Source organism: Eleginops maclovinus, chromosome 8 (genome assembly GCF_036324505.1).
Source record: "Eleginops maclovinus isolate JMC-PN-2008 ecotype Puerto Natales chromosome 8, JC_Emac_rtc_rv5, whole genome shotgun sequence".
Classification (NCBI taxonomy): Eukaryota; Metazoa; Chordata; class Actinopteri; order Perciformes; family Eleginopidae; genus Eleginops; species Eleginops maclovinus.
Window position 1 is genome coordinate 4,868,441 of NC_086356.1, and position 14,533 is coordinate 4,882,973.

At 41.8% G+C, this 14,533-nt stretch overlaps 1 protein-coding gene across 8 annotated transcripts in view; it reads right to left on the reverse strand.

The window, feature by feature from the left end:
- Nucleotides 1-10,607, reverse strand: part of grin1a (glutamate receptor, ionotropic, N-methyl D-aspartate 1a) — a 30,567-nt gene extending 19,960 nt beyond the window's left edge. For 5 of the 8 annotated variants that reach the window (XR_010166326.1, XM_063890186.1, XM_063890182.1 and 2 more), the window contains exons 1-6: nucleotides 9,870-10,607; nucleotides 7,712-7,846; nucleotides 6,218-6,394; nucleotides 2,410-2,472; nucleotides 1,553-1,650; nucleotides 359-480 (exon numbers count right to left, since the gene is read on the reverse strand). Coding sequence is in view for 7 of the 8 variants with exons in the window: in XM_063890186.1 (XP_063746256.1) it covers nucleotides 359-480; nucleotides 1,553-1,650; nucleotides 2,410-2,472; nucleotides 6,218-6,394; nucleotides 7,712-7,846; nucleotides 9,870-10,118 (844 nt within the window). In the remaining variant the exon portion in view is untranslated. The remainder of the gene's footprint in view (nucleotides 1-358; nucleotides 481-1,552; nucleotides 1,651-2,409; nucleotides 2,473-6,217; nucleotides 6,395-7,711; nucleotides 7,847-9,869) is intronic. The other 3 variants (XM_063890187.1, XM_063890184.1, XM_063890183.1) reach the window with 1 other exon arrangement.
- Nucleotides 10,608-14,533: the final 3,926 nt, after the last annotated feature.

Genomic DNA, 14,533 nt, shown 5'->3' on the forward strand with positions numbered 1-14,533 from the left:
TACAAAAACAAATCCAGGGAGTAGAGACAAGAAAGGCTGATGTCGCTTACCATTCTATCAGTTATGTGTTGAAAAAACTTTGTAGTTCGTTAGAAATCAGGGCATTAATGTCACAAAAAGCACAATGGTCTGACTTATCCGCAGCTAAAAGTGTACCGTCGATACACGGCCCATTTAAACCTTTAAACACAAAGTGCTTAAACATTTAAATGCTTAACACACAACAGGCAGTTATACAGATAATCATGTAAAGCATCCATCGTTTATCTCTCTAATCCTGTATGTGTTATGATCGGCCTCTGAGTAGAGCCCAGGATTAACTCGTGCATTCCCGCTGATCTCTGCTGGATGAACATACCGTCTGGCGCCTCGCTCAGGGCTTTACCCGACATCTCCCGCTCGCCCACCAGCCACACGTACCCCGAGCCCGTCATGTTGAGGAAGCGGGCAGCCTTGTACACTGCAGCAGCGTCCTCCTCACTGAAGTTTGACAAAAGATTGTTTCTTTGTTTGTTTGACATCACAGCACGTGGAATGAAAGTGAAAGGAGCAGATGTTGTGTTCATTTCTAGGAGGTGATTCATTGCCGGTTGTTTGGGATTGGTGCATGTCCAATTAATTATAACTACATTTTACGACTTTAATGGTTTAATTGTTTGGTATTTGTTAACTCCTTTATTGGATAGTTGTCAGGAAACGATAGGAAAGACACCGGGACATTACAGTTCACTGCTGGAATTGAGCGAGGAACGTTCACCTGCTTCCAATTTTATCAGTCGATTAAATCAGCTTCTATCGAGAGCATAAATCTAGGGCTCCCTACTCTACCTCCTAGTCGGCTCAGTAGGCATTTATCATCCATTTATATGATGGATCACCGCAGGAAGATAAACCTTTTTTAGGTGCAAGCTCCAGTGTTCGTATTAATAACAACATGAGCAAAACAGGAAGTTAGGTGACCTATAAAAGAGGGACCAAGGAGGCCAGATGTCAGGTTGATTGATAGACCCAGGAGATCACTGTTCGTGTCACAACTCACCACATGGACTTATTTTAAGTTATATACTGGACTTAAGGTATGTTACAAACACATTATTTTAATGAAAAACAATGACATTTCTGCAGAATTTCATTTTAGTTTTGTTCCACAAATTCAAGAGGTTGAATTTCTATTCAATAAATTGTAAGCATTAGAATAATTAGTGAATTAACAAAGAATAATCTGTTTCTATTTTAATCTTTTATGGTGTTTGTAAATGATCAAGCACAATTACCAAAATATCCAACTTTAAAAATGTTGGATTTTCGATTTTTTTCTGTCTCATATTAAATCTAAAATACTTCTGAAGAAAAAAACAATTTTCACTTTTTTATAATAAAAATAATGGTTCGTTTTTACCGTTGAAATCTATCTATCTAGCTTGCTTATGTTTTACCCAATTCTTTCTTGAATCTTATATGCCGTTTTAAATCAGGTTTGAGGTACCTTTTCTACCTTCACCAATGCTCCCGTTGGGAGAAACGTATGTGTAGTTTGGGATACAAAGCTCACCTGGCGGACAGGATGATGACTCGGGCCTCCAGCTCTTTGGCCTCCAGCAGCAGGGCAGTTAAGTTAGTCTCCTGGCTGAACTGGAGGACTTTCTCTGCCTGTGATCGGGGCATAAGAAAGGTCAAGCCAGCTACTTTTCCCTACCTTAGACACCATGCTGCCTCTTTACCTGTTTGGTTTCGAGCTTGGTCGATTTTGTTTGAAAACGGGAGACAGATATAAAAAGGAAAGCGATCCAGGGGAACCGGCTGAACTAAAAAAAAAAAAAAAGCTTGGAGGGAAAAAAAACTTTTGCATTTGTTTGCATGCAAACTGAGGGTTATCAAGGCTCCAAAGAAGGACGTGCATGTGTTAGGTAGGGGGAAGAAGAAGGTCAATGCAACCAGTAACTAAAAACGGGTGAAGGGGGGTGAGGGGGACGTTTTCCCCTAACGAAAAAAAACTGCTGAAAACTAGGGAAGTGCTACAGAACAGGAGGAAGTAGCATCTGGGAAACGGTTTTGTCCCACACTACCGGTTCTCCACAAAGGAATGGACTTGCAAACTCTTTTTGTGTGTGAGTATGTGTGTTCTGAGTTCATGCATTCCTTTATTGAAGGAGAAAATGAAAATGATAAAAGCGGGGCGCTGTTCACTGACTCTTTTTTTTTCTTTAATGACCGAAAATTATAGATTTTTCATAACAAAATCATTCTTCATTTAAATCATAGGGAAATGTCTCAAAGTAAAAAATTAAAGAAAACACGTGCTACCAAGAGAGGAACATTTCTGGGTCGGCTGGTGACTGGTTTGGGCTGGTTTCTAGTTGCTACGTTTGGAAAGTTGGTGGGCGGCGTGCATTGACCATGCAAATATACCTTAGGTCCTCGCTTGTTGTCATAGGACAGTTGGTCGAGGTTTTCATAGTTCCTTTTTTTATTCTGATGAGTAATGTGCACAGAGAAAATATGCAGACACAGAAAAATATTATAAACAGTTGAAAATGGAGGGCAGTAAAGCATTCCAACAAATCTCCACTTTTCTGCTTCAAATTGGGAGCTTTAACGGTGGGGCTTGCAAAACATCAGAGATGACCGCTGGATGGAAGCGCTCTGGCTCCAGCAATAACCAATACAACAGCATTAACATACAACTCAAATAAACAAATAAACGTTGGTCGTCAACACGAGCCATAAGAACATCTACACACCAACACACCATCTTGTCCGAAGTATGATCAAGTTTTTGCAAAATATCAAAAGGATAACTTATCCTATTACCTCTGGAGGTAGCACAACATTTTTACCATCCTTAATGCAACACATCATACGGTGGAAACCAGCATACCATCTACCAAAATGTGAGTTGTACTCAGATCGTATCAAAGCAAGCTAATGAGTCCCAACGGAAATGGAAATTGTTTCTGATGAGTTCAGCAGCAATAGATACATTTGGGAAAGAAGTAAAAAGAAATGTGGCTCAGAATTAAGCTCTTGCATATGCAGAAATGCCTCATTTCAATGAGAAATACGGGATAAATTGCTATATTTCTTTATGTTTGATAATGCATAATGGATTTTTTGAAAGCACTCATTTGTATTTTGACTGAAGTGTCGTAATTCTATCGTATCGTGGGGCCCCTGCTGAGCCACACCCCAAGTATGTTGACATCCGATATACTATATTGTTCCCATAAGGTAGATTATATACTGTATTGTAATATAAAGTAAAGATGTTATAGTACTAACTGTGTGCAATTAGTATGTATGGTATTCGATCACAGCACACAATGTACTGACTCTCAGGTCGGACTATATTCTGTCACCATAGGTGTCATCATTTTGGATTCGAGTCCCGTTCTGACGGAGGAGACTCTGGGGCCCTGCCTGAGACTGGCAGCCATTTTGCAGGAGAACACATAATCTTTCTGCTTCATGGGGTTCTTATGCAGCTGCCTGGCTCCACAGCTCACACCTCAGTGCAGTCTGAGTCCCACCTTCACAAAAGGTGACTATAGTAGACAACCTGACAAGCAAATTCACATCAAACGCCATTCAGAAAAAACTCAAAACTAAATGTCAAGAGCTAATTGTTAAAACCTCAAACACGATTACAGAAAAGCAATCATGAGACTTCAACTGCCGTGTAATTACTGCGTAATACCATTTGATCATAAAACAAGGATTTTTAATCATCCACAAGTACCATCCAGCAGCACTGCTGACAAAAATAAAACACTTTGTCCTTTTTTTTTACCCTGGAGTGTTGCTGGGCGCTCTATTTTAGTATCCTCACCGGCTTTAATATTTGATGTTCTGTTGGTCACGTTTGCCACTCTAAACTCTCCTGTGTCCAGAGCCTGTGCTGGTTGTGACTGCGATCCCCCTGCGACGGTGTGACCTCGCTCACTACTTGCCACGAGGATAAAAATAACACTTCAATTTGCAGAGTCTATGCAGCACAACAAGGTGGTTAGAGAGCACAACACCACTTCTCATCAAAGCATAATGTGACAACACTGACGTCGGACACATCCGAACTAACATCCATCGACTGAAAACCGTCCAAGCTGTCGATGCATTTATAGTTCAGCTGTTTAGCTTCCATTGTTTCACAAACATACATGCAATGGGAGAGCTATTACAGGTTTCATTATCCCGCTCATGTGGTGACATACATGCCATGTCAGAGCTAAGACGAAAAAGGAGCTACGTAGCTGCACAGGGAGGTGTAGCCACCTAACCCTAACCCTTTCTGTGCTTATTTTCTTAGCACTTCAGTATCTAAAGGTGGAATATCTAATGTTGTTATAGCACCAAGGGGCCAATCTTCAAATGTGCATAGCTGCGAAACACACCGAGTTTTGAGATGTACTGGATATATTTTATAGAGACAGTTTTTAAAAAATGCATATTACATTTCTATCAGCATGACACTTTACCAGATATCTTTATTTTCTTATCCCATATAATATTCACCTCTCCGTACTTTTCAAATTCCCTACCCAGTGTTTGGTGATGAGGTTCATGGTTCTTATTTAAGAGCCTAATCTTTTAAAACTGGGCTCTGTAGTTTCAATTAATGTCACTTATAGCAGGATTACATTGACATTTGTCTGGGACTATTTTCAGCTGTGGATTAATACACATTTGATGCTCTAGTGAGAATTTACAGCAGTAGCTCGGTCCATGCGGGTCCAACTCAATATAAAATACAGTGTGTGCTGATTGTAATTAAGGAGCACTTAACGCAGTGTAACAGTGTGGCTGTTTAAATGGAGATCTATTGAATAAGATATAATATCAAATACAAAGGGATAGGAATCATTAGGCTTTGTAAGCAGGACAATAGGATCAGCAGGAGGGTTTTTTATTGGATTGGTTTATTGTACAATAAATATAATAGCCCTATCCTTTGAGTTTGACCAGGCTTTTAGTGTAATTATGGCTGCGCACTTTTGGGATCTTGAAATAAATCGTGGTTATGGCGCCAAATTAGCTTGAGTTGGCCGTGTAGTAATGACTAAATAGATGGTTAATTAAATCTGAGAAGTAGAGAGAGTCATCCTGAGTATTATGAGTTTGAATGGGACGCACAGATGGGTTCACTTTGAGATCCAAACTCATAAAAAGAAATCAAAGGAACTTCCTGGATTGTCATCAAAGGGCTTTTGATACACAGATTTAATATCAATAGTTCAGGATGTGAGTATCATCCAAGATTGAAAAGTATAATTGATTTAGCTGCAGGGATTTGGATGTACTCTCCAACTTAACGTTTGAAACTTTTTTCCTACTGGTGTATCAATCAATCACTTAATTTAAGTAGCTTTTGCTTTGGCTGCGGTTGCTTCTGTGAATTCTGTGGGTGTGTGTCATTTCCAGCATCTCTTCAGCTTCTGATTTAATTAAATCTCAGAATCAGGACTCATTTCATTCTGAACACACAATTACAGCAATGTGCCCCAGAGAGAGAGAGAGGCATCAGAGAGTAGGAAGAGAGAAAAAAAATGTCCCAAGGTAACTTCGTCTTATTAAAAGGATGAAATAGATGGCAGTTGTTTTTTCCCCTTCTCTCGCTATCTTTCTCTGTTCCTAAAGGGCACACATCATCGCGGTCTCAAGTCTGTTTTGGCTCAAAGACGATCAGCATTTCAGTGACCCACATACAGTGCTCAGAGCTACACTTAAAATGGATGCATCAGCGCGATGTGAAAAGGCAAGAACAATCCCCCGTATCATGTGCACACGCGCTAACAGGGTGCAATAAACAAAAGGCCTCTGTGTACAATAATGAAGCCGGCCATTCATCACGCTCTGAGAGGAAACACCTGACTTCCGCCACGGGCCCCGATTACACACTTCAGTCTGTGATGGTTTGCAAGGCCCCACGTTAAAGTCCGCTATTTGGCTCCCAAATGTGGATAGACACAGGATAATTTGGACTATGACGAAAAGCAACGTGAAGATGAGCAAATAAAGGTACAAACTTTTGTCAGATTAGACCACATTAGACGCTGTTGATGTCTCTAGGAATGTTAGCCAATGTTTACACAATGGTGAGAAAGAGATGTGGCCACACAACAGAAAGGAAAACAGTTACATAGAAGACCTTTTGAGGTTTAAAAACCTTAAACACTCGCGCGCTCACACTCTTTCGGGGAGCCTGGGAGCCGGAGCATCTCACCTTTGTTTCTCTCTCCTCCAGCAGGGTCTCCAGCCTCTTTTGAGCAGCGCGCCCCTCGTGGTCGTCGCTCACTATCAGGATGATGTGGTTCCAGTTGAACTCACGCATCAGGTCGAACCACACGTGCGCCTGGTGGGAGTAGGGAGGGACTGTCCGCAGAAAGGACAGGTGGATACTCTGTGGAGGCGGGAACAGGACGGGGAGATTAAAGTTGCGTGGTTTTCCAAAACAGCTTAATTTTTAATGCATGACTCATCGTTAAGAACATGCCAGTAAAGTGGACAGATGATGCCTCATGGGTGACTTCCTTTTGGTTCTTATATGCATGAATGCTTTTGGAGGGGACTCGAGCCAGGACGATGTAGTTCCAATTTAGTCATAATAATGCTCCAACATTTATATATATCTAACACCAATTGGTCCAGCAGTTTAAGAAGGCCCTTTCCTGTTCCAACATGACAATGGCTCATGTCCAAAAAATGTAATCAAAAGAGGAAGTTTGGTGATGTTGTTATAGAGGCATGGTTGTGTCTAAATAGTAAAAAAGACTCACAGCAAGATAACCCTGTTCAAACGGTAAACATCCAAGGTCAATGTCTGACCTCAACCGTCGCCCAAGAGTTTCTCAAATCTATGTTACCATCGTGTCAGGACCAAGAGCAAGAAATCTATAGAGCAAGAGGATTTGGGGCGACTGGTTGGGTCCATTAAGATTTCTGACTTAACTGCAAGAATGGGAGTCTTATTGTTCACCTTTGGTCCTTTAGTCATTCTCTAACCTTCGAGAAACAGTAATTTAAACCTAATCCTGTTTTTCTAACCCTAACCCTAATCCTGAACACGCCAGTGTTTGTTTAGAGTTGCTACGACCAATAAGACGCAGACTTGGTAAAAGGGATCCCAATTGAGTTTGAATCCCCTTATACTAACCCTAACCAAGTCCTTTTGTGCCTCAACCCTCAACCACAGCATTATAACGTCATATTATGTCATGTTGTCAAACCATGTCCAACACTTGGTGGAAGATTTAAAACACAGAGTCGTATCAGGTTGGACCAGAATAATGCTGTTGGCTGAGGTTTTCTGAAAGGGAAACCATGCATCAATAATAAAAACAGTCAAATAAATCACTGAATTTAATGCCTTTGATTTCATTCAACCTACAATAGTAGAAGACATGTCAATCAAATAGGCTTTAAATTGAGTTATTAAAGTCCTCGACGTCTTGCTCATATCATTGCTTCAAAGGTTCATTTCAGTGGCATGTGCTTCATAAAAACAAAACTCGGGTCAAGCGCATTATTAATGACGCTCTTTCAATTTTCAGCAGGAAACCCATTTAATCACAGCTCCCCTAATGGACAGTGATGGGACGTTTAATCTAGAAGGCTTTTGAAGCCGCCCCACGGGAGCTCCTCACTCGCTCGCTCCGCCTTCACTCTCTGCCTGTTTTCCTCTGCCTCTATCTCTCTTCACATCTCATCCATCACTCACCTTGTCGGAGTAGATGGACATGCGGGTGGTGAGCCCCACCACGGGGATGCGGTAGAAGCCCGCAGTGTATGAGACAGGCGTTGGAGTGAGGTGGTCATTGGACTGGGGAGGGTGACTCACCAGGATAGCGTAGACCTGCAGAGGCATAGAAGAAGAAGACTCTGTTACTCTGACACTAGTATTAGGAGCAAATGGAGGAACCTCTTCCGTTACTCGAAATCAAATTGTAAAAGGGAATCCGATTCAGACTTTTCTTGCTTCAACAATTACCCATTTTTACCCATCATATTTAAACATTTCTAGTACGAAACGACTTTGTAATGCCATTTGTTTTATTAACATGACAGTGTTTGCTAAGCACACTTGGAAGATGACTGTATAATATTGACCTTATAACAATATCATATCTGAGTCCCCGAACTCTCCATTCTAATTTGGTTAGAAGAGGAATGAATGCTTGTGTTTAAAGAAATACACTGCGTAAGAAATTACTTTTTTAAGGCAGAGCCTCGAGATGAAGTACATATGCAAGAGTCACTTTAATTATTTAGTCAAAATATCACACACTGATTGCCGTGTTGAATGTAGGGCATCCAGGGCCCCTCAGCATCTGTCTGCCTTGCATGGTCTGTAATCCTTGACAGAAAACATCTGTCCTTTCACCTCAAGTTTGATTACATTTGTGGTGCGCACTTAAAATACAATATCGTCATTTTTTATTTAGCAGGTGCGACTGCTGCTCCGTAGAGTTGTATAACTGGTTAAAAATAACATTTTGGAATAAATTGTAGAGGAGCAAAGAAACATCGTCTGAGAGCTCAGCGTTGAGAGATGCCTCGGAGATGGAAGAGGAATAAGTTGGCATGTTTGTGCGCAGGCATGGATTTCTGGATATGAGCTGCCCGTATGGTTGGGTCAAAAATGAGGTCTATCTTCCAAAGACTGCTCGCAGGCATCTACTCCTCCATCTGCCACAGACTTTCCTTCTCAGTAACTGTATTCGCCCACAAGCCAAAAGCTCTTATACTGAAACCCTCCATTGACCTTCTGACTTATTATTGTGACTACCGTGTGGATTACAACAGAGGCATGTTGCACAACTGAAGCATCGTTGGTGCAATTTGTACAGCTTTATGTGTGCTTATACTTTGGAGACCAAGTGAGACAGTATTATTCCACAAGCCTGTATCAATTAGAGGCATTACACTCAGTGGAGAAGCACAAGAACATGAAAGCAGCACTGAAGCTGTGGGGTTTTTTTTTCTTTCTTGTTGTTAAGCCTCATTATGTGTGTGGGAGAAACAAGAGCGAGAGCGAGTGGGACTTGACGCCCCAACGTGCTGTGACATAACGCAGGCGCTTTTTAAGAGCCATGTTGAGCATCACTCATCATACATTACTTATGAAATATGAGTTGTTTGTTAGATCTGCAGCACACAAATGTATGACTCTTTGCTTCTTTGTGTACTTTTTTAAACGGGGATCGCATAGAGCAAGAATAAAAGAACATTTGTTCATCTCATACGGACTGCCTGGAGACAAACATACAGAAAGTGTCAGCCTCCCCCTGCAAGAACGATGTTATGGAGCACGTACATAGTGGAGTGGTTCATTGTAATGTGATGTATACTGCACATTTTCACTCCTCACTGGTTCCTTTGCAGTTCAGTAGATCTGCAGCTGTGTGTCCTGGAAACATATACTTGCCCTCTCATCCGAGATATGCCCCGAACCCAAAGCCTATTTCTGGATGTCTGTGTGACAGATGGGTGTGTGGGGACTTCACTGTATTAGCACTAAACACAAAGAGGACTCATGTGTGCGTAGAGTTAGTGCCAAATTGGATAAATGACAGGCCTGTGGTAATGGGATGATTTCTAGTGTGCTGATGCTGAATGGACATCTAGTCTGCTACTGTAAGGATGAATAGACAACTGGTTCAGAGCTCTAAACTGATGATGACAAACAATCTTCTTTTTTTGAGTGGCCCTCACTTGAATAAAAAACTAGCAACTATCTATTGCAAGGATTTGTTCCAAAAACACTCCTAAAAAGAACCAGATTTGCAGTTGTGTGGAAGTGTGCATGGATCATATGTAACCTATGACTCAGAGATGATTTGCTTAAGCACCCATGCATGCAGAGGTAGTGAGAGTACCTGACTGGAGATGAGGTCCTCGCACACGGACAGAGCCATCTGGATGGCGTTGGGCTTGTGCGTGACGGAGATGGCGGTCAGCTTGAATTTATCTCTTCCATAAACCTGGTTGGCCTGGGTCACGGCATCTTTGAAGACCTGCTCGTATCTCTTCTGGCTCAGCACGGCCCCGATGTTCACGATCTTCGGCTCGCAGCCGGCCCGCGCGCAGGAGCACCAGAAGAGCACCGCCAACAGAAACAGACGCATCGTGTGGACCACCAGCAAACAGCTCCTCAGTGCAGCCCGGTCGCTTTTCTCCCCGGTGGCGGGTCGGCTCCACCAGCTTCTGGACGGCGGCACGGCTCAGCCCGTTCAATGCACGATCCAGGTGGGCGGTGAGAGCGACGGGTGGGAGGGGGGGAGGGCCAGAAGAGGAAGGAGAAGACAAAAAAAAAAAGATGGATTTATGTGCAATGCGGAGGAATGTGCATGCTCATATTAACAGCAGCCTGTCAACTGTGGACATCCAACCCGCATTGTCCATCTTTTTTTTTATTGTTGCTCTCCTCTGCAGAATCGCTTTTTTTTTCATAGATAGTTAAATCATCCTCCACGCGGCTTGTCCTCCGGGGCGTGAGTCGCACCCTCTAGCCGCTGCTCGGTGCGCTGTGTGCGGACTGATCAGCCCGATGCGTCGCTGACTGCTCGCTCCGAACTGAGCAGGCTGCTGTCCTTGGTGCTGACAGCTGTGCATGCGCGCCGCGGTGCTATACTGCGCGCTCCCGTCGTATCTGCTCCAGCACTCCTGGTTTTTGCGCGTTGGCGTGCTGCTTCTGCTGCTGCTGCTGAAGATGATGATGATGACGATGACGATGCAGGAGTAGAAGCTGATCGTATGAAAAGTAAATGAACCTTCGTGTTTAAAATCCACTCGACCACGAAGCTAGTCATAACAAGATATGGAAGTGGAGATGGAAGGGGAGATGAATGAGAGCATAGCGTTTCATACCTGCAGGGCGTGGATAGCCTGCTAAATTAACACGTAAAGACGTAATAGCCGGCTAACACTAGTGCAGATAGGGGAGAAGGGATGGGTATTTATACCAATTTAACAGGTTACAGGTGAGATGTAAGCAGGGCTTTTATGAGTTATTTTTTCATCCAACTGGAAGCAGAGACGGGTTTGTCGCGTAGCTCTCTCTGCGTAAAGTGGACCGCACTCTTCACCGGATGGCTCATTAATTACGCAGCATGTCAGGGACAGATGTCACATGTAATAATGTGTCTTGAGTAAAATCCTGTGCCAGTGTTGGTGATGTTGTGTAGCTAATCAATATCCATATCTGCGTTTTTGGAGTGTGTCAGTAGCATTTTGGAGCATCCCTGCAGAGAGACAGAGCTTGCATGAGCAGAATCAACCTCCTGGTTACCAAGGAAACAAGATGTTGTACGCGAGCGCATAATCACACATAATCTCACACACACACACACACAATCTCACACACACACACACACACACACACACACACATAATCACACACACACAATCACACACACACACACACACACACACACACACACACACACAGAGGAAATATTCACTGACAAGCCGACAGAGAGTTTATTCATTACAGCAGGCGACGTTAAAATACATGAAAAACAAAACAAACAGTCATTCCAGTGAAGTACTCTAACAGCAGTTTATATCATTTTGATTATTAATAGTCAAGAATCTGGACATTTATCCTCAAGAGATTTTGTGTTGTGTGTTTATTTCGACTGATCTCAAATCATTCCACTGAAGAAAGAGGTGTTTATGAAATGAGGCCACTTTAAAGACATCGAACAGTGTTCTGAATTATAAATCGCACAACACGTGTGTGTGTGTGTGGGTGTGTGTGTGTGTGTTGATAAATTAATCACAAGGCTGAAGGACTCAACAGTCATCAGCTGCTGGCTGTGTGCTCCCATAATGAGCCTGTCTCTGTGATTAACTGAGCTTTTTTGACGTGAGACAACGGAAATGTGATTTATGTGCACCATTGCGCACATAGGTTCAGCTTGTAAATAATACCTCACTTTGCTTTTAATATTCCTTCCACATTTTCCCTGAATGACAGGCACTTAACGCATCATTTTTGAAAGCACTAACACCCAGTGTGTACAAGTAAAACCAAAACAGGCTCTAAATACGTGATGCACAGGAAATGCTTATATTTCAACATGATCCACCTTAAATCACCACAGTTTTTCCTTTTGAAATTCACGATTTCCAGATTCTTCATACAGAAGATTATGCTCTGTCTTGGGTCGATGTTGATTTTCATCATCTGTATTTGACAAAAGTATAGATTTAAATAGTATGTTGTGCCTCTACTGGGACATGTTTCCAGGCTTTAATGTTCAAAAGCTCTTTATTTTTCTCATACTGAATTGTGCTCACAACAAATGTCTAAAAAACATTGGAGTCTAATGAATGTATCTCTAAAATGAAAACCTTTCATGACAGAAGAACAAAACGAAACATAAAAACATGAAGAAAAAAAACCAGCAAGAACATGGAGTTGCCAACGTGACTGTGCCAACTCTCAAAAATCAACAAATGCAAAAAGAACAGAAGCAGAGGAGAAACAAACCCTGAAGGCAACAGAACAATATTACAGTTTTAAAAGGGAATACACATTTCATAGCCATTGTATAACAGCGCCAAAGCAATGTGACAGTGAGCATACATCTGGGAGAAGCTGACGCTGGTTGGATACAGGGTTTTAATACACAGCGTCCCCTCTGGAGCCTGCTTTCAAAGGCTTGTTTTATCATTGAAGTGAATGAGTAAAAGTTAGGACAGTCTGAACCCACAAAACACCCTGCCTTTCAAAATGCCAGACAGGAGGAGACAAGGCCCTGCCACCATTAAAACACTGAGTATAAGTGGAAAAAATAATGGTGTTGAACAGAGCATCTAATGATTTCCCTCCCGGCCTCTGCATGACTGCCACAGCCAGTTTGTTAACTCACCACTTATTGGATGGCCCTGGCGGCGCGCTGGCCTCTTATTAAATGAGGTTATGAAGCCCTCCTCTCCTCCTGCACACTCCTCCACCACTCACACATCAATAAAGCTACACCAATCTGCTTCTGCAGCCATTATATAATACATTTGCTGGAGGAGCGACACAACACTAGAATTTATGTATGAACAATCTCCAGTTCAGGCGGACTGACGTACACAAATAAGCGAAGGCCGTCCGGCACACATTGAAGGCAGTTTTACTTAAGCATGCACACATATTACACCGAAGAGCACTCACACACTCTTGAGTTTACACTTCAATCTGCCGCCCACACACACACATACATACTCATACACCACCCACACAGTCTTCTGCAAGGCTAGGAGAGGGACGTTGTGCGTGTACTGTAATGCTTCAGTTTATAATGAATACAATTTGAGCAGAAATGGAAATTAAGATGCTTTATGTATGGAGTACCCAAAACGGACAAAATGTAGCTAACCTTTAACCAACAATACAACAGAATACACCAATAAATAATATTCAAATGTAATACAAACCCACATAAAAAGCTGTATTATTGTGCCTAACCAACAGTCATTGGAAGTGTTTCATAGGGGGAAAGGAAACATCATTCATTTGCACATAGCACCCAAAACGCAACGATACAAGCTGTCTGAGAAATCAGCTCAAATAAATCGTTTTTTTGCCTAAAATTTGCAATGTTTTTTACATATTACCAATGTAGCATAGAAAAGAAAGCCTGAAAGTTAAGGTAATCCAAAATTAAATATCCATTTGGAATCATATTAAAGAAAAAATTAGGTAAAAAAAAAAAACCCAGCCAACTATATTTTGTAAAATAAATGGCAGTATAAAAGTATATTTGGAGCCAAACACACAACAAACAGGAGGCAGGTTTAAACAACAAAGAGTGGGTTTTGATGAATGTAAAGCTGGCTAAAAAAACTACACACAGAACTGAAGTAGCAGGCCAAGCTAGTAAAGGAAAGGCAGCAAAAACAAATCAAAGAACATACCTGGAAGACATGAGGAACACAGGCAGCGAATCCATTGAGAACACGGAATAATCCAGGGAGGAACACAAACAGAAAACATCGAGTAACTTCGACAACCACCGGACAGGAACAGTGGATAAAACAGGCCTAAATACCCTGACCTGATCCCACTAACAAGACACACCTGGAGAAACACAGGCAGCAGGGTGATTAGACACATGTGAAGCCAATCAGGGGCGGGGCCAGCTATCACAAAAAGGAGGGAAAACACAAAGACAGGAAGTGAAGCCAGACATGACACAAGGAGTGTGTGTTTTTTTTTACAGAATAAAACAGGAAACAAGTGAAAGGAGGGGTTCTGTGGATGTTTCCAAAACATAATTTCCTGTTTAAATAAATGCTTAACACAAAAATGGTGAAAAATAGATTAATGCTTCAACTCCACAACTTAGTATATAGTTTAGATTATTATTACTTTAGTTCTTCTAACTCTTTAATGTGTTCAACAACAAATCTAACATTTCACTTTATATGGATTTTTAAATTCCCACATATTCTTGAGAGAGGGATCAAACAGGTTCATATTTCAATTTAGTATCTCCACTGTGACTCGATAAATGCTTTAATGTTAAAAAAAGATCTTTATGTT